The sequence below is a fragment of the Myxocyprinus asiaticus genome, chromosome 6 (genome assembly GCF_019703515.2).
Source record: "Myxocyprinus asiaticus isolate MX2 ecotype Aquarium Trade chromosome 6, UBuf_Myxa_2, whole genome shotgun sequence".
NCBI lineage: Eukaryota > Metazoa > Chordata > Actinopteri > Cypriniformes > Catostomidae > Myxocyprinus > Myxocyprinus asiaticus.
Genome location: NC_059349.1, coordinates 38,216,030 through 38,241,426, shown reverse-complemented (window position 1 = coordinate 38,241,426; position 25,397 = coordinate 38,216,030). Strand labels below are relative to the sequence as shown.

General features: G+C 39.0%; 2 protein-coding genes across 5 annotated transcripts; both read right to left on the bottom strand.

Moving 5' to 3' along the window:
- Positions 1-255: 255 nt before the first annotated feature.
- Positions 256-10,635, bottom strand: LOC127442831 (sterile alpha motif domain-containing protein 7-like). 4 transcript variants are annotated; one of them, XM_051701046.1, is made up of 11 exons: positions 10,516-10,635; positions 10,217-10,436; positions 7,565-7,639; positions 6,846-6,963; positions 6,415-6,538; positions 6,160-6,284; positions 5,140-5,218; positions 4,338-5,026; positions 2,384-2,505; positions 2,108-2,218; positions 256-1,125 (listed from the first exon to the last, which is right to left on the bottom strand). In XM_051701046.1, exons 4-11 carry the CDS (start codon positions 6,946-6,948, stop codon positions 889-891), a joined length of 1,590 nt encoding a protein of 529 aa, XP_051557006.1. In that variant the 5' UTR covers positions 6,949-6,963; positions 7,565-7,639; positions 10,217-10,436; positions 10,516-10,635; the 3' UTR covers positions 256-888. The 4 variants fall into 4 exon arrangements, with proteins under 4 accessions (XP_051557006.1, XP_051557009.1, XP_051557008.1 ...); XM_051701049.1 differs by having other exon boundaries at positions 6,868-6,963; XM_051701048.1 differs by having other exon boundaries at positions 10,217-10,528.
- Positions 10,636-19,806: 9,171 nt separating this feature from the next.
- Positions 19,807-20,945, bottom strand: LOC127442832 (apolipoprotein D-like). The gene is made up of 4 exons (XM_051701050.1): positions 20,826-20,945; positions 20,402-20,520; positions 20,163-20,251; positions 19,807-20,048 (listed from the first exon to the last, which is right to left on the bottom strand). The coding sequence occupies exons 1-4, from the start codon at positions 20,943-20,945 to the stop codon at positions 19,807-19,809; spliced, it is 570 nt and encodes a 189-aa protein (XP_051557010.1).
- Between the last annotated feature and the right edge of the window lie 4,452 nt (positions 20,946-25,397).

Below are 25,397 nucleotides of genomic sequence, written 5' to 3'. Positions count from 1 at the left end.
AAGAGGAAAAGTCTCCATCGGTGTTCTGTTCCTTGTAAGAGTTCTCGTCTAGACAGTGACTAAGGTAAAAGTACCGGGACTGTAGGTGGGAAAGGGGCTTATGCCAAAAACCCCTCTAAAACCAGTCAACTAACCACCCTGACCACAGCAACTATTTGTGGTGAGTCATAATTCAATGTGATTATAAACCGCAGCAAGCCCAGAAAACAGCGACTGCATACTGGAAATAAGCCCCCCCCCCCCAAAAAAAACTGGACTGCCCATATTTACAAGTGACTTTCTGAAAAAACAACCCAAAAGTCGCTTATAATGAGCCTAACTGGAAACTATGCCCAAAACCCCTCTAAAACCAATCAATTGACCACCCTGACTTTGCAGAATGGCCAGCTAAAACCAGCCAACCAGCTTATGCTGGTTTCAGCTGCCTTCACGTGGATAGTTAGCAGGCAAAGCTAGAAGTACAGTAAACACTGAAATCATGCTTCAAACTAAAATAAATGAGTTTATGAATCTTTTTAATTTTCCTTGTAACAAACAATACAGAATAATGCAATTTTAAAGTAAAAACCAAAATACAATTATACAATTAAAAAAATACAATAATATTTTCAAAATAAAGCTAGCTTATTTAAAAATACACATTTGCTGAAAAAATTGTGAACAGCATGGACAATTTTACTAACTCTTATGAATTGTTTGAGACTGAATGGCAAACCTATTGTATTATGTAGAGCATAATTTATCTGTAATGAATATTTAAAAATGTTTCATTATTATATATTTAAAAACGTATCTTCGTGTAAGTGTTTGTCAGGCCAAATACATTGGGCATCACAACAGATTCTTGAGGTAAAAAAGTGAATAGTCCAGTAGTTCATCATGCCCTCTTTAGGCAATCTCGCTCATTTGGGTCGGAGAAGGATTGTCAGCTTCAGTTACAGGCTCTGCAGATTTAAGAGCCTCAGTGTCCCTGGGACTGCTGAGCATCTCCATGCTGTTACAGTTGAGGGGGGAGCTGATGTCTGATGATCTGTCCCCACCTTTCTCGGGTGCAGGCTGCAGGCCAGATACAGGCAGCGGCAAGTTCATCATGTTGTAGAACATGTTACCCAACCGTCGGGACAACTGAAAGGAGAGGGATAGTGAGAATCGCCTAATGATTTTTAATGAGTTATTTTCAGAGAAGGTTTTCATCCCAGTGATTATTATAATCGAATGTGACTGTGAAAGAAGTGTACCTAACCTAAAATATTGAAGAATGAATAACTGTAGTAGCAGACATGTGTTTTAAAGGTAAAGTGCCAAGTCTTAGCCTTCAAGTCTCAAATCAAGGCTTAGTTAATGGTGGAAGTTACAAGGTTATGATGAGCTAAGTCAAATTTTAAATTTTGTCTTGAAATTCTGCAAGTCATTCTTGAATACAAATGATTGTTAAAGCTGGAGTATGTAACTTTTTCAATGTTAAAATACTTTATTCTATCCCACATTAATATGCAGAGACCACTATAAGCAAGTCATTAGTTGGTTAATTTTCTCAAAAACTGTAAACACTGTCTCTGTGGCGCTATGAAAATTTGTTTGTTTTGAGCGACCCGCTTAGATCGCACCCAACAACATTACTCAACCAATGGCATGAGTTGGGGGCGTGACTATCTGACTGTTTGATTAACAGCAAGTTCATTTGGTGGCGCTAGTGTCGCAGAAATGACAAACTTCAGCTTTAACAGAATCATGCAGATTTTTTTGTAACTTTACTAACATCAACTAAAAACATATCAGCTCTACTGAGGTGAGTAGCACAGCAAAGAAAAATGTATTTCACATAAACATTGTATAATTAGATGATCTTAGGTATATTTTTTCCCCTAACACTGACAAATTTAACCTGTCCGGAAGAGCAACTAGCCCAAATTTTAAGTCTAAGAGGAAATTAATTATTTTGATTCTTTGGGTCAAAAAAGGGTGACTCAAACAATTTGCGCCAGTTTGAGTCTCAAGTATTGAAGTTCTCTAATTTAAATTTGCAAATCTCAAGCACACATCTCTTTGTAGCAGGGTGCAATATCCTGATACTTAAAGGTTATTGCAGTATAAAGCCATCAAGTACCTGTGATCGTATCTTGAGTGCAGGGCCTAGCTTTAGCCCAAGTGTGTCCAGGAGGTGGTCCTCCGTCAGAAGAGGCAATGTCTCTCCATCAATTATGTGGTCTTTGAATGTCTGTTTTAAATGAGACATAAAAAAACAGAATGAATAGACAGACAGACAGACAGAGAGAGAGAGATAGATAGATAGATAGATAGATTGATAGATTGATAGGTTTATTGTAACATAAATTATAAAGGATCTGTCTGTTTGCAAATCAAGGTATGCATATTTAATTACCTGTGCATATTCAGAGCAGCTTGGTATTTCACTGATAAAGTTGTAGACGTCGTCAACTGTCCACTTGCGAACATCTTCCTGTGAAGACATCTCTTCTCCATTGAGAAACATATTAGGAGGCCCTGATCAAAGAAAACAGAACGTGTAATCAAACACGTAAATATATTATAACCACTGATATATATATATTTATAGAACTGGATTGCTCATGACGTCATATCAGTGAAGCCACTGCACCACCATATTGCTATGCCTAAACATTCCAATGTCCCTATTGACTTAGTAGGAAATCATCTCATTTCAGTGAGTAAACATTAATCATTCAATCACCAGTTTTATATCTGAAATCTGCATGTGCATCCCTACAACGCAAATGTCCTACACATGTAATTATTTATTTATTTAAAGTCGGGAATTTGTCCTGTTTCTTGAAAGCCAGAGTGAGCTAGGTATATCTGAATCAAACAGTATCAACCACTAACAAACTTCATCAGCAAACAGATCAGCTGAATGTAAACAAGTTCACTGAAACCGAGATAAGATACAAACAGACATTTTCAGACTTATTTATTGTGAACATCGAAGTGTTTGTTCAGAGTTACTTGTTTTATGTTTTCATCAAAAAAGTGCCTTTTTCTCACAGTCTCTTGAATAAGAGAGCGCGCTCTCTCTATCACATGCGCAGTGCCTGAGGGAGACACGCAAATCACTGACGTGCACAGAACGGGGGCTACAGGGGCGCAAGCCTCTGCCCTTTTCGTTCACAAATCTAAAGGTGCCCTTCACAAATGTAAAGGTGCCGTTTTAAGCGGAGGTGCCTTTAAGAGCACGGAGATTTAAGTGGAGGTGTCTTTACTACAGCACAAAATCTCAACAACTATTGCCTTACCCCAAAATTTTTGTTGTCACCCCAAAACAAGCAAATATTACAGCTTTTCATACTTAAATTACAACTTGTGAATAGTTTTGCCACTTCCTTTGGTGATCGTTGTGCTGTACTGATAGACTGAACACCCGGGCAGGTGAATGCTCTGACATCGCGATCCATGTATATATCCTCCCTTGTAATGAATATTATCCATAACAGCTAATTAAACATTAAACATGATTGTTACTAGAGGGCGAAATGCAACTGTCATATTCCGCAGGTCGGAGACGGTCATTCATTGATGCTCTATGAGAGTTTGGGCATACTAAGATTGCCGCTCGAACACTTCTGGTGGCTTCACCTCCTTCTGGCAGTTTAACGTTGCATCAATGATCCAGTTCTATATATATATATATATATATATCAGTGATTATAACAGGTCACATTGGCTAAAATATGGCAATATTTTCTATATTTATAGGCAAACTCTTAAAGGAATTTTCCAAAAATTGCAGTTACAGTAAGGCATTTACAATGGACTTGAATGGGGCCAGTCCATAAACATTAAAATACACATTGTTTCAAGGTATAGCCACAAGATGTAAACATTATACGTGTTAACATGATTGTATTGTGATCAAATCGCTTACTAACCTTATCTGTGTAAAGTTATATCCAGTAATACAACTTTGTTGTCATGACGATATACCTCTGGTAACCCTGTAATCTGGTAAATGCCATAACGGCAGTAAGTCTCTCATTTTATCACACTAAAATCATGTTAATGCATGTAATGTTTACATCTTACTGGTCACTTTCACTTCCTTTGTAAGTGCCTTATTATAACTGTGATTTTTGCTTCTTTTTTTTATTTTATTTTTTTTTTTTTTTTTATTTTTATAAATGAGCTATTGTAGTTGTTGTGGTAACCACCATTATTCCACAAATTCTGTTGATTGAGCTTAATTTGAATTGAACCTAGAACATTCCTTTACAAATGTATGTTAGCTGACAAAACCTGTATAACAAACAGTTAAACACAAGCTCTGCATTAAAGAAATACATAAGGAGAACTAGCAAACCCACCAAGTGGTAGAAGTCCATTTCCTGGCACTGGGAGCATGAAGGGCATGCCTGTAAATGTGCCAGTGGCAGAAGGGTACAGAAACTTTTCTTGGAAAGCTGAGCAAGGATTGGGTATATCTTTGTCCCTGGTGCTGGCATTGCAATTGGTGACTTCTGAACAGTCCTCCTGTCCATTAATACAGGCCTTGCGAATCCCGGGCTCTCCTTCTTTAAAACTTTTTCTGCTGCTGCCTGAAGAGAGCTCAGTTTCTATTTTGGTTTGGATTGGTTTGCTGATGGTGGCCTCATTGCTCAGGTCACTTTTCCCTTCTGCCTCCTTCTCCTCCCCTGAAGCACCTCCAGGACTTTGCTCTACATTCTTCTCTTCTGATTGGCCTTTGTGGAGTGAGAGGTGACTGTCTGAGCTTTTATGATTGGTGGCTCTTCTGCCTGTCCTGCGCCCTCGCTCCCTTTGCAATGTACTGATTGGTGGGTAGGGGCTTGACATGAGGAGACTGTTAGCATGCATGTCTTCAAGGGCGGTGCGATGGACGAACACATCATGTCCATCTGGAAGTCGCTGACGACCCCTGAAGGCCATGGGACTGGGTTGGATGCCTTGGTACATCATAGGATTCTCCATGCCAATCAGACCCTTTTGGTGGGCATTCTCCAGCTCTTTTTGGTGCAGGATAGCATTCATCTCCATCCTCATTTCAGAAATAAAATTACATTTATTAAAGTATTAATAGCAACTATGAGGTTTGTGACACTTTTGTGTGATTGTAATGGCAAACATAGGAAGCAAATCACTGAAAGTTACCTGGCCATATTCTGTTTGTGAATTAACTCTTGTCGTCTTGCAACTGTCTCCATGGTTTCAGTAGGAAGGAAGGCATAACCTGCAAATTCCGAGAGGAAAATTGTATTGGTCAGAGGTTGCTCTTACATATCTTAAATATTTCCATTTGCTCTTCGTTTTCTCTCATTGAATTATTCGATTAGACACTGCTAAGTCAAACTATGGCCATGTCCACACGAATAAATTTTGGTCATATTTTTTTGTGTCACTGGAACATAATTTTACCCTTTTTTCTTAAATAAAAGGGTAAAAAGAAATCTCTTTTTCTTTCAAACTGGTTAAAATATCTGCGTACTGCCATAATATTTTGCCTCCAAAAGCATTAAAGGGTTAGTTCATGCAAAAATAAAAAATTCTCTCACCATTTATTCACCCTCATGACATCCCAGATGTGTATGTCTATCTTTCTTCTGCTGAACACAAACGAAGATTTTTAGAAGAATATTTCAGCTCTGTAGGTTCATACAATGCAAGTGAATGGTGACCAGAATTTTAAATCTCCACACATCACATAAAGTCAGCATTAAATTAATTCATATGACTCCAGGAGTGGGTGAGAAACAGAAAAAAGTCATTTTTTACTATAAATTCTCCTCCCTGTATGTGTCGATATGCACAAAGAATGCAAATCACCAAAAAAAAAGAAAAAAAAAAAGAAAAAGAATGTGGAAGTGAAAGTGGAGTAAAAAAAAGGGCTTAAATATTGATCCACTGGTGTCTTATGGATTATATTTATGCTGCCTTTATGTGATTTTTGGACTTTCAAAATTCATGACCACCATTCACTTGCATTGTATGGACCTACAGTGCTGATATATTTGTTCAAAAATCCTTGTTTTTGTTCTGCAGAAGAAAGAAAGTCGTACACATCTAGGATGGCATGAGGGTGAGTAAACGATGAGAGAATTTACATTTTTGGGTGAAATATCCCTTTAATTTGCTTGTCTTCTGTATCATTGCATTCTGTTATTACATTCTAACCTGTTCCAGGGTATCCTCTTCCTGGAATAACATTGGAATTTTGAGGCAGAGGTGGACCAAGATGGGTACCCATGTGGATTTGTCTAGCGTCAGCTGATACCATTTCATTGGGCTGCACCAGTTCCCTGCAGAAAAAGAGGATTTTTGTCATCGAATTCCATCAAATTTCGACTTCCAATCACAACTTTATATTCATTATATATCATTTTGTTTTATGCATTTTGGAGTTGATGTTTAGAGAGTATTCTAACAGACCTCTCCATGAAGCGGGGATCAAACTGTGCAGGCACACCCTGCAATCTCTGCTGCCCCTGAGTCAGGATCTGTGGAGCCATGGCCATCTGGTTCCTCATCATGAGCTCATGCCTCTGCCGCAACTCTGCTTGGCACAACACACAGAGCAACACATCCAAACAAAGGCAAGTGTTAACAAATCAACATTCAATTCAGTTATTGTAAATATATCTGTTGTTTCAACTGTTGGATCTAAAGGCTTTTTTTTTTTTTTCAATCCTATCCATTCAAGATTCTGATCAGCTCTGGTTAAAGTTTTTTTTTTTTTTTTGGACACTGACAATGTCCTAAATATAAGATGTACATCACCGTTGTAAAACCACTAAATGACAGAGCATGACAAACATTTTGTTATAAATGCCTTCTATTGGTTATTTGTACTAAGCTTTCACCTCCAGCAGACATTCCACTGACCAGTCGATACCAGTGTTTCTCATCTAGAACACCTTGCTCTCCCAGTGCTGTTATCTTCCTTAGCTGTTCACGTGGGGTCATGACACTGCCTCCTCCCTGTGTCCACATAAACATACAAATGACCTCTACATTTAGTAAATTACCCATCCATCCATCCATTCATCTATTAAATTTACTAGCAATTTCTGCGTGGAAATTGTTTCCTAGGATTCTTTTAAGTAAACCCCTCTCCAAATGTTTTTCAGTGTGATACTACCATAGTACATGTCCAAAAACCATAATATTACCATTGTACATGGTCATAAAACATGGTATTACTATATTACTATGGTATCAAGTCCAAAAATGTGATAATATCATGGTACTTTTTTGGTACTTTTTTGGTACTTTTCTGTCAGTATGATTGCTGTCCGTTCATTTAAAATGAACTCACTGTTAGACTAGTAATAAGACTAATAGTCACACAAGACAAACAAGATATCTGGTCTATCCTAACATAGACGTTTAAGAGCTCATTAAGCAACAGATACAATATATTTTAACAGGTCATTGTATGTTGCCTTTAAGATGCAACTTTGAAGGAAACTAATCTGGAATATTCTCATCTACATCAGAATTGACAACAAACATTCTTAGATTTTAAACTACAATATTACAAATGATCAAGAATAGATGGCATTTAATGAGGTAGATCTACCTGTTCACTACTTCTCCTGCTTGATTTTCCCTTCACTTAGGTGCAAAATATATCCGTCACGTTGCTCCAGTCAGCCTGAGATTAAGAAACCAGACAGAGAGAAAGAGAAAAGGATATAGGCTGTAACCAGTATGTCAACTTCTTTATTCTTTAGTAGACTGAAGTAGATTTCCAGTGAAAATTATTAGCCTGAATTGTTTCTCTTTAAAAAAGAACGAATAGTTCCCAAACAAAAAACAGTCTTTTTAGGAGTACAGTAAAATGTAATATTTTCTTAGATTATTCATCTATAATAAAAACAACAACAACAACAAAACATCCACAGTGAATATGTGCCTGTCCATTTCTCCACCTGATAGAACGTCCTTGTTGCAATGATTACACAGCTGCGGTAGTTAGATCTACAGATCTCTTCCTGGATAAATTCTCCACGATTCCGTACGGAACAGCCTCAGAGATTTCCCTCTGTGTGTATTACCCTTTATGTTCCAAGAGGAGCCATCCTAATCTGAGTCCTGTAATCCTCCTGTTAGTCCAGCAGTCTGCTAGCTACATCTGCTGACCTGTATGAGTGCGGTCCTGCTGTCAGCCAACCCCCAAACTACCTTCAGGGCCCCTATTCCCCCCTCGGATCCTATTAGCTTAGTCCTGACTATACAGCACTTTAAAGGGATGTGTTGGAGGTAATCCCAGAGTTTAGAGTTTTACCCTCAGCAAACCTTGCCTGTAAGCATACCGGACAATACACCCTAAGTGCTAAGCCTATTAGCCTCCATTAGCCTCAGAGATGTCCTAAAAACACCTTGGGGATAAATCTGGGATACAATCGGTTTATATGTTAAATGTGGTGCATGCAGACACACTGTCAACCATGTCAAAACTCTGCCTAATACACAAAATAATCTGTTTATTATGGACTGATGGTGTAATAATTATACATAATACACACACACACACACACACACACACACACGTTGTTTTAAAAGTTATGAAAAATTTCCATTAAATTAAATTGTCTTTAAATGCTGTAGGATACACATTATGAATTCAGAATAAATGTGAAATATTTCATTCAAATTAATAAAGGAGTATTGAAATGTTAAAATTAGTAAACAAAAAAATTATTAGTTTAGTTTGGTAAAATGGCATTAATTAAACTAATTATACTTAGCAAAGTGAAGCATGTTTAAATCAATCTATTTTAAACCATTTTTTTAAAATCGTATTTTTGCCAGGAATAATTTAACGCAATTTTTCAAAATCCATACACTTATATAAAAATGTAACATGCCAGCAGTGTCAGAAATTAACTTTTTTATTAAAGGCAAATATTTGACCCCTGGAATTTTTTTTCAGGGACAAGTTTACCTTTAATGAGAGCAATTTTTTTCTAACTATATAAAAACACTGTACATTCTCCTTTAATGTAAAATAATTGTAATCAATTCATGAAAATACATTTTCAATCTTAGTAATTAGGTTGTTACCTGTAAAATTAAATCAACAACAACTAATATGTTGTATGATAATATATCTAACAAGGAATTTATTCCTGGGGCAGTTTTTGCTCCCATATTTTGAAATTTGGAGGCATTTTTGTAAATTTTGTGGCAGTTTTACCCCTTGCCCCTCTAAATTTCTGACTCTGCATGCCAGGCATGAAAATTGTTGGTAAGTCTGTAAATGAACACAGTGCTCCTTCTAACACATAATATAATACGCACACTACTATATTTATGTATTTTAAGCAGTATTCATACAAACTGTAAGGCATTTAAGATAAAAATGACCATTGTCAAAACAATACCATATGAAATGTAGGCTTAAACATATACACAAGGAACATGAAACCAAAGTATTGGGCATATTTCCAAAATTTGTGCAGTTTTTGGCATGCATGTGATAAGTGATGCCATATCCAAGTCACAGACTTGAACAGGATGGATTTGCCTCTGGCTAATCTCATTAAAGGAATAAATTAAGGGAAAACTGCTGACGACTTATATCAAGCCTTACATTTGGATAGGTCACAGTAGAGAAGATAATAATCATCTGGTCTAATATACTCCTTTGTATAGTAAGGGCACAAGACAATTCCAATGGTAGACATACGAGTCTGGGACAGGTATAAACTGCATTGGCAAGAATATAAGCAGTGTAGCGGGGTAAAGTGCCTTGGTCACTTCTTTGACATAAAGAAAACATTTATTTATTGCTTTTTAACATGTAAAGAAAGTAAAAATAAAGATTGTGCTCTATAATGTGCAAATATAGGCCTAAACCAGAAAATACATTCATGGATAGTTACATTAATTTCATCATATAAGAGAAGCGTTTAACCAACGCGACTTACAAATGAGGATCATCACAAGCCGTTTATTATATAAGAGTCAACCATATTTGAAATATTGCAATTCCAAGTTTCAAGAGTAACAGTTTCAATGTGTTACATAAATTTTTCCAGTGCAATTAATTCAGTGCAATGTGCATAGATATAAAATATGGTTTCAATCCAATACAGTTTAAAATCCTTAAAACATTATATTGTATAGACTCCAAAAATAAAGAGCAGTAACTAGCACCCAAAGATGAGAAAGTAAAGTGAAGGGAGATATTAAGGCTACACTAGAAGTGTTCAGACTGTGGACTCACCTTTTGAATCTCTGCCAGAGAAATGGGAATATGTCCAAGCTCTCTGTCAAGTTGACAGTTGTGCATACCAAACAATCAGTATGAGACTTGAAGGTGCCCTGCTGGTTTGAGCAACAAGAAATTCCACAGCTCTGAAGTCTTAGCACCTTTGAGGGAAGCTATCAGTCCAGCTGCCAACCTACAGATGCCCTGGCCAACAAGTTCCAGCTCCTTGTCTTAACTAAAAAAGACCTTTAATTACAGATTGATATTATCTCTATTAGCTTGGCTTTATCTGCCTGCTTAAGCCTCCCCCTTACCTGACATCACTGTGATCTCTCGTCCAACTGCACGTTGGACACTCTGTTGAAATGTAATTAAGAGCACTGCCTAAGCATAGTGGCTAAACCTCTTTCAACATTTACCTCAGTAATCCTCTGTTAGCACTTTAAGACTGAGGGCAAGACACCTAAATGCTCAGCCTCTTTTTTGATGGAAAGGACACTATCAACTCAAAGCAAGATGGCAGTGCATGTTTCTTTCAAGTATTTTGTGTGTGTGTGTGGGTGTGTTTGTCTGTGTGTTTAACTGAAATAATTTTAAGAGTGTTACTCACTTGTCTTATCAGATCTCATTGGGCACCTGCCCTTCTGACTATGTTGTGGAGGATCATGTGCTCAGACTTGTTAATCTGACAGTTTGTGCTCACCACTGCAGTTCCTAGACTTATATTTTTTAACACTGAGAGGATCAGGGGAATTAGTACAGGGATAGGTGTGCACACAATTGGGCGGCATATGAGTGTTTTGCAGAAAAACGGTTTCTTGGTAAGACACAAACATGCAGAGACTGGGAGCAAGCATTCACCTCCCGCACGGATAAACTGACAGAGGGTTAATAAAGTTGTTTTACTGATTATTAATGTCCCCACACACCACTTCCTCTGCTATACAAAGCTAGTAAGAAATGAGTAAACAAATGCTTTTGAAGCCACAGGAATCTGAACTATATTGATGGCATTACCATATAACATATAATGAAATCGCATGTTTGATACTATTATGACTTTAAAGATGTCAATATAAGGAAAGCATGTGGTAATGCATATATATTGCCTTAATTGTATATTTCTGCTTTTGCTTTATTTATGTTTTTTTATTTGTTTAATTTAAATTTTTAAAGAGCAGTTATTTATTGTTTACTGGTTCAAAAATTATTTGAAGTGAAAATTCTTACTTGTTCGACAATATTTTTTTAGACAAACTAGTAAGACAAACTTTTTTAGACAGTTCTATGCATTTTGTCTATTACATGATTGTTTCTTTTGAAAAACAGATTTCAACATAATAATCAGAATATTTAAGAATCAAGTATTTTGTAAATGCATAAGTTTGATATATATAAATATACTGAATTCTGAATATATATTCTCACTGAGCACTTTATTAGGAACACCTGTAAACCTACTTATTCATGTGATTATCTAATCAGCCAATCGTTTGGCAGCAGTGCAATGCATAAAATATTCAGATATGGGTCAGGAGCTTCATTTAATTTCCACATCAGAATGGGGAAAGAAATGTGGTCTCAGTGATTTCATCCGTGGCATAATTGTTGGTGCCAGACAGGCTGGTTTGAGTATTTCTGTAACTGCTGATCTTTTGGGATTTTCACGCACAGCAGTCTCTGGAGTTTACTCAGAATAGAGCCAAAAACAAAACAAAAAATCCAGTTGAACGGCAGTTCTGTGGACGGAAATGCCTTGTTGATGAGAGAGGTCAACAGAGAATGGCCAGACTGGTTTGTGCTGACAGAAAGGCTACAGTAACTCAGATAACCACTCTGTACAATTATAGTGACACGTCAAACCTTAACACGGAAGGACGACAACAGCAGAAGACCATGTCGGGCACTTTATTAGGGCCATAGTGTTCGTAATAAAGTGCTCAGTGAGTGTATATATACTGTATATATATATATATACATATACACACACACACACAAACACACACACACACACACACACACACACACACACACACACTGCTACTGCTTCTAGATGGAAATAATCAACATGGTCTTAAAATCATTGAACTACTTAAAGTTTGTATGGTAATATATATAATAAGAATAGTGAGATGTGAATAATTTATTTAGTAACTCATGAAAAAAGGTATGTAAGGTATGAAGTACAAAACTGGAACCTTTTAAGAAATTGAACAGTTCCTAAGAAATAAAATCCCTTTATTTTTAAACATAAACTTAACCAAGCACTCAGGATTGTGTCGAGGCACAGATCTGGGGAAGGCTACAAATTTCATCTGCACTGAAGGTTCCCAAGAGCACAGTGGCCTCCATAGTTCTTATATGGAAGAAGTTTGGGACAACCAGGACTCTAACTAGAGCTGGCTGCCCGGCCAAGCTAAGCAATCTAGGGAGAAGGGCCTTGGTAAGAGAGGTGACCAAGAACCTGATGGTCACTCTGTTTGAGCTCCAGAGATCATGTGTGGAGATGGGAGAAACTTGCAAAAGGACAACCATCACTGTAACACTCCACCAATCTGGTCTTCATGGCAGAGTGGCCAGACGGAATCCTTTCCTCAGTGCAAGACACATAAAAAAGCACCTAAAGGACTCTCAGACTGTGAGAAACAAGATTCTCTGGTCTGATGAAACGAAGATTGAGCTGTTTGGCCTCAATTTCAAGCGTTATGTCTGGAGGAAACCAGGCACTGCTCATCACCTGCACAATACCATCCCAACGTTGAGGCATGGTGGTGGTAGCATCATTCTGTGGGGGTGTTTTTCAGCAGCTGGGACTGGGGGACTGGTCAGGGTTGAAGAAAAGCTGGACGCAGCAAAATACAGAGATATCCTTTATGAAACCTGGTCCAGAGCGCTCAGGACCTCAGACTGGGCCGAAGGTTCACCTTCCAGCAGGGCAATGGCCCTAAGCACACAGCCAAGACAACGCAAGAGTGGCTTAGGGACAACTGTGTGAATGTCCTTGAGTGGCCCAACCAGAACTTGGACTTGAACCCAATCGAACATCTCTGGAGAGACCTGAAAATGTCTGTCCACCAATGGCCCCCATCCAACCTGACAGAGCTTGAGATGATTTGCAGAGAAGAATGGCAGAAAATCCACAAATCCAGGTGTGCAAAGCTTGTCGCATCATACCCAAAAAGACTTCAGGCTGTAATCGCTACCAAAGGTGCTTCAACTAAGTACTGAGTTAAGGGTCTGAAAACTTATGTCAATGGGATATATATATATATATATATATATATATATATATATATATATATATATATATATATATATAAAGAGAGACAGAGAGAGAGAGAGAGAGAGAGAGAGAGAGAGAGAGAAATCAATAGATTTTTTTAACGTGTGTCACTTTTTCCATTTTAAAAAATCAACAAGCTTAAATCTACTCAAAATGCTGACAGATGTCTTATAGTGTGGATTGCTATGAATCATAACTAACTAAATAATAATCACTTAAATAAATATACTCCTTCCCACAACATGCTTGGTTTTTACAAGGTGGATTGTGTTGGTTGGGATGCATGATTAGACAAACAAATTGCATGGATGTGGTCTCATATCAACCAAAAAGAGCGGAAATCACTAATAAAGTGCTTAGACATTGAGAGACTAAAGTATTAAGACATAAAAACCGCTAATTTAAGAATCTCTGCGGAGTAAGCTTTTTAAGAGGGATTTCTGCCCGGCTTGTTTGTGCACTGTATTATAGAGTCACAGTGAGGCAAAGGGATAATGTGGGGTTTAACCCCAAAACCACTCTGTATACAGATTCCTTTAGCTAATTCTGACGTATGGCAGGTAAAGGATAAGGGACTAGTTGGCTTAAACAAACTGGAAATTGTACAGATAAATAAACCTAAGTCAGTGGTAAGTGACCTCAGACATACACAACCTATGACCTGTTCCCCCAAAAGGGCATGCAATTAGCCTTTTTCACACTTCTGTGGTTGTCACTTCCGTGGGTGACCTCGCAGGGTAAACTTGCTTCCGGTAATAACAGCGGCTATTGAAACGTGAGTCAGATCTGCCGAAATCAAAGTCTTCATATAAATTAAATAGCGTGTAAATGTTTGATCTGACTTTATGCTTTGTTGGTGACTGTACATAGCTTTAATTAAGATCTTAATTATGGGAAAAGAACATTCTGACAACTTTAAGGAAGGCATAATGCGACTGAATCCAGCATATTCATATTACTAGTCCCAGACTACACCGGTAATAAATAAATAGTGAATTTTCTGTCATCATTCTCCTGTGTCTGTTTGGGTCAGCTCTGCATTGTCTGCAAGTTGTCTTCAGAGAAAATCTTAAGCTGCAGCTCTTCTCCCCCACACACCTGTACAGCTCCAGAATACAGAATACATATTCTAGCAAGATGGTGCCGCTGATGGCTGCTTCGTGTATGGAGCTCTCTAGCGTTTTTGTTACTTTTGTTTGTTTGTCATGTTTTTTGTCACTATTTCCCGATCATTTTCACCAGGGATGAGCTGCTGAATATTCGGCAGAGCATACCTGATAATGTTTTGCTGGTGTTTGATTATTCAGACATTTTATTCTTATTTGGAGGTGCAGCAGTGCTCTACAAGCTATCCAAAAGATGCACGTGAGTGAAGTGAGCCGGTGCACTTGTGACGCTTTGTCAATGTGGCTTTAGGACTCCTCTGCCGAGTATTCATCTGGCGAATGTCCGCTCGCTCGCCAACAAAACGGATGAACTGCTTCTGCTTACTCAAACAAATAAGGACTTTTCTTACTCCACTGCTCTGTGTTTCATGGAAACCTGGCTGATTGAAGCCTTTCCGGACAGCGTGTTACATCTGCCGGGCTTTCAGCTGTTCAGAGCGGATCGCATCAGGGAAAACGAGAGGCGATGGAACATGCTTTTACACCAACGAAAGTTAGTGTACAGATGTAACAGCATTGAAGATGTGCTGTCCTAATTTAGAGGCGCTCTTCATCAACTGTAAGCCTTTCTACTCCCCGTGGGAGTTTTCCTTGTTAATTCTGGTGAGTGTGTACATCCTGCCACAAGCGTGCGTGAAAGCAGCGTTGCAAAAGCTGGCTGATCACATCGCAGACATGGAGCAACAACACCCGGACTCTCTTATCATTATTCTGGGAGATTTTAATAAAGCTAACCTCACTCGTGAACTGCCAAAATACAAACAACACATCACATGCCCCACCAGAGAAAGAAATATATTGGACCACTGCTACACCACTCTAATGGATGCATATCGCTCTGTCCCACATGCAGCTTTAGGACCCTCTGATCACTGTCTGGTTCATCTTCTCCTGACCTACAAGCAGAAACTAAAATCAGTTAAGCCTGTAGTAAGGACTGTAAAGAGATGGACCAATGAAGCAGAGCTGGATCTACAATCCTGCTTTGACTGGAGTGTTTTTGAGGCTGCAGCCACAGACCTGGACGAGCTCACAGATAATGTGACATCATATATTAGTTTCTGTGAGGATATGTGCATCCCTACTAGGACATTTTATCATTCAATAACGATAAACCATGGTTTACAGGACAGCTTCGTCATGCCAAAGAGGATGCTTACAGAAATGGGGATAAAATATTGTACAACCAGGCCAGGAATACACTTACTAAGGAAATCAGAGTGGCTAAAAGAAGCTACTCTGAAATGCTGAAAAAACATTTTCAGCCAACGATCCTGCATCTGTGTGGAAAGGCCTGAAAAGCATCACCAAGTACAAGACACCTCCCCCTCGCTCTGTAGAGAGTCTACTAATGGTTGATGAACTGAATGTGTTTTACTGCAGGTTTAAAAAGCCCAGTCTCACACCCCTCCCCCGCTCTGATCTTCACATCACACACACACCAACACTTCCTGGAACCCCCCTCCTTCCCCCTTCCTGCTACTAAATATGCACTTATGATCTGTGAGGAGGATGTGTGCCGGGTCTTTCGGAAACAAAAGACTAGGAAAGCTTCAGGCCCAGATGGTGTTTCACCTACCTGTCTGAAAGTCTGCGCTGACCATCTGGCCCCCATCTTCACACAGATTTTCAATAGGTCACTGGAGCAGTGTGAAGTTCCCTGCTGCTTCAAATGCTCCACCATCATTCTGGTCCCCAAAAAACCCAAAATCACAGGACTTAATGACTACAGACCTGTCGCTCTCACGTCTGTGGTCATGAAGTCGTTTGAGAGACTGGTTTTGGCCTAAATGAAGGACATCGATGGACCCCTGCTGGACCCCTTTCAGTTTGCTTACCGAGCAAACAGGTCTGTGTATGATGCTGTCAATATGGGACTGCATTATATCCTGCAACACCTCAACAGACCTGGGACTTATGCAAGGATTCTATTTGTGGACTTCAATTCAGCCTTCAATACCAACATGCCTGATCTTCTCTCAACCAAACTGACCCAGTTCTCTGTGCCCACCCCAATCTGTCGATGGATCGCCGGCTTTCTGATAAATAGGCAGCAGCTAGTGAGACTGGTGAACCTCACGTTCGGGACCCTCACTATTAGCACTGGTGCTCCTCAGGGATGCATTCTCTCTCCACTGCTCTTCTCCCAGTATATGAATGACTGCACTGCAAAAGACCCCACTGTCAAGCTCCTGATGTTTGCAGATGACACCACGGTCATCGGCCTCATCCTCGACGGTTGATCAGCTGGCTGTCTGGTGCAGTCACAACAACCTTGAGCTGAATATGTTCAAAACAGTGGAGATGATAATGAACTTCAGGAGAAATCCTCCGGGCCAATGTTACAATATATTCAGCTCCTGAGATATTTGGTTCCAGTGGGTGGAGCATATAAGAATATTCATGAATTATCCTGACATGCATATTGAAGTGGAATTGAAAATGTTAGCGCACCACCGTCATGATTCAAGTTAAACTTGTCTGAAGGGTTATTTCGAAAAGATAATTAAACATTGACAAAGTTTGACTAAACTACAACAGTTTACATTTCTGTAACATTTGATAATTTGTCAAAAGTGCTTTTGATTAGTCTGTGCGGTTTGCATTCTTGCACAAATAATTACAGCCACTTTAGGATACAGGAGAGCAAGCTTAAGCCACTAAACTGCCCTGTAGCTTTTTAAATATATAATTGTGTTCTTCTGTTGAATATCATTGTAAGGGGGTTCAGTGGAAAGGAGGAGGCGAGAACCGGCGTGACAACTTAAATAATAATTTAATAAACAATTTAAACAAAAAACACATAACCAAAAACACACAGTACTGCTGCCTGCAATTCTCTCTCTCTCGAACTGTCATCCCCGGCCGCCTTTATCCCTCGTGCGCCCCATCAGGCTGATTGGGGACCGGGTGTGTCTCATTCCAGCCCGGCCCCGCCCTCCTCGGCTCTACAATCATTAAGTAACTTTTTTGCAACAATTCATAGGTTGTGTAATATTTTTCCACAAAGAGGTGTTTTATTTACAATTAAAGTTTCAATGCTACTGTAACTGGCTGTCAGAAAACCAGAAATAAAAATAAAACAAGTTATACTTTCAGTGAGTCTTAACACTTTATGGCAAATTTGCTTTACAAAGGATGTTTAAATATTTCTACTGGAAACAAGAAACAAGTTTCTGCCTTTATCACAGTTAACGTTAACAACCTGATAGCAATTTATGTGAGTCACCTATCAATATATGCCATAATATAATGTTGCAACATAAAATGTTGATTTATGCTTTGTTCTTGTGGCATGATTATTATTATTATAATTGTTATAGGATGCAGAGGCACTAGATCTCATGGGAATTGATGCAAAAATAAATAAATAAATAAACAGGCCAGCAGCTACCACAAGAATATATATTTTTTAATGGGATGATAGAAAATAGTACATATGTTATCATTACCAATATTATGAATGTTATGTTTTAGTTTTGCGTTTGTGATGCACATGTTTCTACAAAGACAACAGATTTGTAAGTATTTTGGTACAAATATAATTTCACAGAAGACACTGTGAGTGGACATTTTAGTGTGTTAATATGAAAACTAATTTGGAATTTCAGTTTGCTTTACAAAATTCAAATGTGTATTAACCTGACATGATCTTGTAAGAATAAATTAAAACTCATGTGATGCCAGTGTCATTGTCTCTTTCAGACTGAATGTGGCAATATGTTATCCAGGCAAATATGTAGGCGGAAAATTGGGGCTCCTGGCATCTATGGTGACAGGACCTCTTTTTTCCTTTAAATGCATTTATTTGCCTTGGAACATCTAATTTAACTAACACTCAACAGAGCAATAAGCAGGGTCATCTAGGTCAGTGGTTCTCAACCTTTTTGAATCCAAAGCCCCCCCCATATTGTCCAAGACAATATTCAAAGGCCCCCATCTGCCCAGAAACTGGGAGTGTCAATAGAATAAAATACTTAATAAGATGAGTTTCAGCTGTTTTTAGCATTCCAACTACATTTAATTTTATAATATAACCTATTATGTAATCTTGTGGCCCCCTTTTTGCTGAGAGTTTGCTAAGGACCCTCAGTGGACCCCAGGCTCCTGGCTGAGAACCACTGTTCCAGGTTACTCAAGAACCAAGTAGTGCAAATTGGTCAGTTTCATAATAAACTCTTGCAATCAGTTATGCAACAGTCTGGTTCCGGAAGTAAAAATCTCATTCATTTTTTTCATAGATTAAGTGATTTTCAACAATAATAATAATTATTAACCTCTGAAGACACACCTACCTTGAGCTCCGAGGTTGTTCATCGATGGTACATGCTTCCGTTAAAGCTGTCCGTCTGCGTTATTTTAATTTCATTGTTTAAAAATCGCGTTTGATAGCGGAATTCATGGTTAACAACTACATTAACCATGGTACAGCAGAGCAAAGACCGTGAAACGAGCCCAGGAGTGACCACCTAGCGACTGAGTCTGTGTTTCTTCACCCTTAAACTACTTATTTGTTCATATCGGAATATTCTGAAATAAATGTAAAATATATTGTTTCTATACTTATAATCAACAACCTAAAATCAATATTTTTATATATTCCCATGGTTTTTTATTTAACGACATCATTCACAATGCTTCATGGGATTGTAGTCCATGCCCTCATGAAAGATGTTAAGTACAGACTTGTAACTTTGTCTTTTTGTCCGATTTTCAAATGCTTTTTTGCCTCAAAACAAAGTTTGTGATGTTGTGATTTACCTCGGAGCTGGTTGGTTTTATTCATGGCTTACAGCTCTTTTATGAAGGATGTTATGAAAAGTAAAATCATCATTTGTATTTAAACATCATTCAGCAGTCTGAAGAATAAGTTAGGTAATGTCAGAAATACATACATTTGATTGAACTAATTCACACAAAGGCAGCAACTTAGAATTCAGAGTAAAAAACAAGTTCTGTTTTTTTTTTTTTTTTTGCCAAATGTACTGTATTTATTAACATTTTCATATCACTTGACAAAGACAAGAACTGAACAGAAACAAGAACAAAAACAAAACAAAGTCACAGAGGCACAACCAGAAGCTCAATACATTTATATTGTATTTTATTATTAATTTAACCACATCTCCAATTGTTCATTATACAAGATAGCAACATTATGGCATGCTGCTGCACAGCTCTGGTCTCTGATCAGTCTCAGTGAGCTTGTCAGCATTGACGTCATTGGATCTGAGAATGTCTAGCAGCTCAGAGACAGTTTCCTTGGGAAGTGTACGAGTCCTGCTCATGATCCAGGCAAATTCAGCATGGACGAGACCAAGGATATCAGAGCAAGAATAAACCAGGGTATAGTTGTCATAATCGGTAGCCAGCACCCAGTAGGGGGCATCAGGAGCATCTGAAAGTGGACAGCAGTAATCATGAAAAAGTAAAATCAAAGACTGTTTCACATTATTATAAATGTAGGGAAAACTTCAGGCCATGTCAAAGTCATTGCTTTGTTAAGACTTACTTTCAAAAAAGCTGACCTCCAGTTTGGCAGGCTCTGATTCATCTACAATCTTGGCAGTTCCCTCAATGAAGTTGATAGTGCCATTAGCACTGTTTGGATAGTAAACCACAATTAATTTGTTAAAGTCATCTAACCAGAGAGAATTTATTTTTACTGAATAATATTTTGTTTACCATAATTTCTTTGTTTACTTATAATTTAGCATTTGTCTCTTCAATATTCTAGTTATTAGTACTTACAGAAGCTCATCATTTCGAACCAGCACAATACCGTCGCTCAGAGTGTAAGTAGCCTGACAGCACTCTCCTAACTGGAATGGGGCTGGAACTTTCATGATCTCGTACCATCTGCCCACATACTATAAAATAACAAAACAGTGTGAAATTATGCAATAGGATTCTTTTCCAAGGGAAATGTGACTTAAACAAACAATACAATCTGCAAATGGAGTTTCCAATAAAGTTCAAAAATAATTTTGAGGCCATATTAAGGCCAATATGCTTAAAATTGACAAGAATCTGGAGGATTTGTTCCTTTTGTTGTTGTTGTTAGAATTGTCATTTATTTGATCTTCTTAAATTCATCATGCCGAAGTGGTTAATGTTAATCATATGTCCCTAATAATAAAAAAACAAATAAGATAAAATATACACATGTTTTTACCCTAGTAGGATCAAAGTTTTGTTGAACAGGAGGTTGTGGGCATGCTCCTGAGCTGATGGACTGAGTGCTGACTGCCAGCACAGACAGCAGAGACAGAGACAGAACTTGTAGAGTCTGCATTCTCTCAGTTTCACCTGTAGAAGAGATATACAGAGCAAAAAGAGCACATTTGCTGCAAATTAGCTGAAACTATTTGTTGCATTATTAAATGTTATTATACATTATATGGTTGTCGAATTATGCCCTAATGCAATTGATCATCATCTTACCTGTGTTTGAGGTAAAGAACAGTGCTAAAGGTGGATATAGCTATATAGTCCATGAGTTCATTTTATACTGTGAATTATGACAATAAATCCCACCCCTCTTACAAAACATAATTTGGGAAAAGTTGGGGCACTTGGCATCTGTTCAAACAGGGGGCTTGTGTCAAAGGTCATTCAACCTACCATGCGATGACGCACAGTTTCAGTTCTCAAGATGGCCAACAAATGTTACAGGAATAACAATGATGATGGCCCTCATCAAATATATGACCATTATTCAATCTAAATAAAGTAATAGTCACAGCTTATTTTTTAGTTTACCCATATTATGCAAGCTTCTACTACCTGAGTGGTAGCTCAGCGGTTGAGGGGCAGTGATAGAGGGGCAGTGGTAGCTCAGCAGTTAAGGCTCTGGGTTACTGATCAGAAGGTTGGGGGTTCAAGCCCCAGCACCACCAAGATGCCACTGTTGGGCCCTTGAGCAAGGCCCTTGATCCTATCTGCTCCAGGGGTGCTGTATCATGGCTGACCCTGCACTCTGACCCCAGCCTTGCTGGGATATGTGAAAAAGAAGAATTTCACTGTATATGTATAATGTGTGATAAATAAAGAAAATTATTAATTATAATTATTATAGTTACTGTTACATGCATAGGCCTATGTGATGAGGAGGAGGGCGTGGCCGGGCTGTGAGGGTGCACGTCCGGCACTGAATCAGATGATCAGTGGGAGAGCGAGATAAAGGGGGGCCAGAGACGCCAGTTTGGGAGAGATGCACGTGGCCACGCTGCATGTGTGTGTTTGTTTATGTTTGTTTTATGTTGAGTTTTGCATTAAAACTTTGTTGACTGTTCAGCCGGTTCCTGCCTCCTCCTTACCCATCCTTTAACTGTTACAGTGGTGCCAAAACCCGGTAAGGAGGAGGGATGTGCTGTTGCTGAGTCCTCGCCGCTGCCATCTGCCTGGGGACGGAGGGGTCGCTGTCAGCCACCGAGAGCCGGAGGAACCGCTGCTGTCTGCCTAGAAGGGGAGGAGAAATTCTGTCCACCAGGGGTCGGAGGACTCGCTGCCATCTGCTGGGGAGGAGCGAGCTGTCGTCCATCAGAGGTAGGAGGAGCGGTTGAGGACCAGGCGACAGCGTGTCCGGCACCGGCCAGCAAGTTTTCCCTCTCTCTCTCTCTCTCACTGTGTGTCTTCTGCTCACCCTTTCCCTATCCCCACACCTTCCCTTGTCTCTCCCCCAGGTTCCCAGGAGTTTGAGTGGACCACCGGCTGATGGAACAGCCAGAAGGGGGGATGGGAGTAGGTCAGTCCGGTGGCGTCCTGGCCTGCCTGGATGCACTGAATCAGATGATCAGCGGGAGAGCGAGATAAGGGGGGGAGACCGGAGACATCAGAGAGAGAGAGAGAGAGAGAGAGAGAGAGAGAGAGAGAGAGATGCACGTGGCCACCCTGCATGTGTGTATATTTATGTTTGTTTTGTGTTGAGTTTTACCATTAAACTTTACATTGACTGTTCAGCTGGTTCCCGCCTCCTCCTTGCCCAACCTTCAACTGTTACAGTCTACTTGTTTTTAATCTCGATTGATTTTAAGGTACACATTTACACAACAGGACAATGTCACAGTTTTACACATTACTGTGCACACCATTTATTAACATTCAGTTGCATTGCAAAAACACCATTGTGCTCACATGTGTTCAACTTATACATGATATTGAACATAATGGATCGTTGTCATTGGTCGCCGATCCATTTACCATTGGTTACTACTATTTTTCTTGATTATGAAGCAGAATCATGAATAACTTAGTTTACAACATTCTCATGAATGGCTTCATATTGTGTGTAAAACACCATGTTTTTGTCTATACAGTTTCTTTTAGGTCAAAGAGGTTTGCAGCTTTTTCAGTGTTCTAAAAGTCTCTTGGTTACTTGCATTTGCCCTTCTTGTCCAGGTTTTTTAATTTAGTTGGACAGCTTAATTTCAATAGTGTGGGTTGTACCATATTTTTTTTTAAAATACACTCACTTAGCACTTTATTATAACACTATGGTAGATGTTATTCTGCTACAATTGTACAGAGCGATCTGAGTTACTGTATCCTTTCTGTTAGAACCAGTCTGGCCATTCTCTGATCTCTCATCAACAAGGCTTTTCTATCCACAGAACTGCCACTCACTGGATTATTTTTTTATTTTTTTTTATTTTTTTGGCACCATTCTGAGTGGAGCAGGATAGGCTGTCACCTCTCTGTTTTTTAGATTAACAATGTGATTGATTGCCAATCAGTGTTATAGCCAGTCTATTTTAGGGCTCTTGTCCCCCACCTGTGGATGCATATCCTTCAACCCTGCCCTCTTTCTGGAATCACATGGGGCATAAGAGTGTTACTTCCTGTTACAGCTTGTGTTGGTCAGTGCAAGTTTAATTTCAGTGACTCAAAGGATGTTTCTGATGTGGAAAACTGTAGCCCTTGCTGTTCATCCCCAGGTTTTAAAAATGTTTGTTAAATATTGTTTGCTGCTTGTGGGGTTACAGTATTGTAAACTGTTTGCCCTCTCTCACCTTAGCGAGACCACTGTTGGCTGCTTTGTTGTGGTCTAATGAACCATCTTTTCCTGGTATGTATATTCAAGGGCCTCTTAGTTATTGTAGTTTTAGTATTCATAATTGTGTTTTTAGGTGGGCTGTTTGACATGCTGAAGTGTTCCCTCTGTGGCTAGAGTTGTGGGGTTCACCTACTGTGCCCCCCTTGGAGGATATTGCTGTTTTGTTTCTATTATTTGGTTTCTATTGTTCTGTTAAGCTTGTTTTGTTTGTATTTTGTTCTGTTTGGTTTGTTCTTGTTTGTGCTTGTTTATGGACAGTTGGCCGAGTCCTGACGTGTGCTACACTAGTGTGTTTTCTCTCCCGATGGGACTGGCATAAACCTTTTGAGAAGATAAAATCACTGTTAGTCGCACTGGATGTCTGCTGTTCATACAATATGGTATACTCTGGTTTTCTTTTAAGGGCGTCAAATTAATTTGGTCTGGACTGATTACCTTTCTCCGAGTGATTCCGAAACCCGATCGCAAGGATAAATGGATGCCTTTTGTGTAGGTACTAAACTGTGCTGGGCTCTGATTTGTGTCTGGCCCTGTTTTGAGTGACAATTATGGGCTGAGAAACACTCATACCAACTGTTTGTATTTGGATGCTAATTTTTGTTTTTCCATTCTTTGCAGGAGCTGAGTGCTTGGGGCAGGGAGACTTATGTCCTGTACCTGGTGTGGTTTTCCTTCACTACGTGCTGTGTTCATCACCATATCATTATTAGACACTCGTGTGCGACGCAATATGTTAACTGGGACAGAGAGCCTCTGCAATTAGTTCCTCCCTACTGTTAAGCCTCAGCTCTGTTTAGCGTTGTATGGGTGTCAAAGTGCGTGTGTGTATTTGAGCGTGTCATTCATGATCGTTATTGTATGTGAATTTCAGCAGTTCCAAAACTCCAGTGCCGCAGAGATTTTCAATGTTTTTACCATTTGTATTGTGTGACAAAGAGAATATATTTCTGTACTGGTATCCACGTCTCTTGCCTCTCATTGGAGGAAATGGACATGTGTGATCTTTTGTGCATGGATTTAATTCAAAATCTGTATATTCCCAGGGTGCGTGATCAGACTTATTCCTATTCTTCTCTTTTAAAAAAAAAAAAAAAAAAAAAAAAACTCAATGTGGTATGTCACTTCACAGCGTGCCGCTACATGAGTAAACTCTAAAAACTTTGTGTGTGTGTCCCAGGAGATCAGCATTTACAAAAATACTCAAACCAGTCTGTCTGGCACTAACAATCATGCCACTGTGAAAACAAATTTTTTTCCCTATTTTGATGGTTGATGTGAACATTAACTGAAGCTCCTGAGTAGTATCTGTGTGATTTTTATGCATTGCACTGCAGCCACATGATTAGCTGATTTGATAATCGCATAAGTAGGTGTACAGGCTTTCCAAATAAAGCAGTCAGTTGTCACATCTTCCCAATCTGTTCACACAAGATCTCCTTCCCCTGAGTAGTAACCCATATAACCGGACTACATTTCCCAGAACCCCCTTCCCGCCGTTCATTCTCACACCTGTTTGCTATTCATTCATCAGCTCTCTGTGTATATATTCCCTGCTCTAACCTCTGCTTGTTTAACTACGATTTCTATTAACCCTTGCACATGGATCTTAACTCTGTGTCTGATTCTGGCTTGTTACATCAGTGAGTGTATATGACTTTGTGTTCTTAAAACATGATCAAGTGTACATAGTTT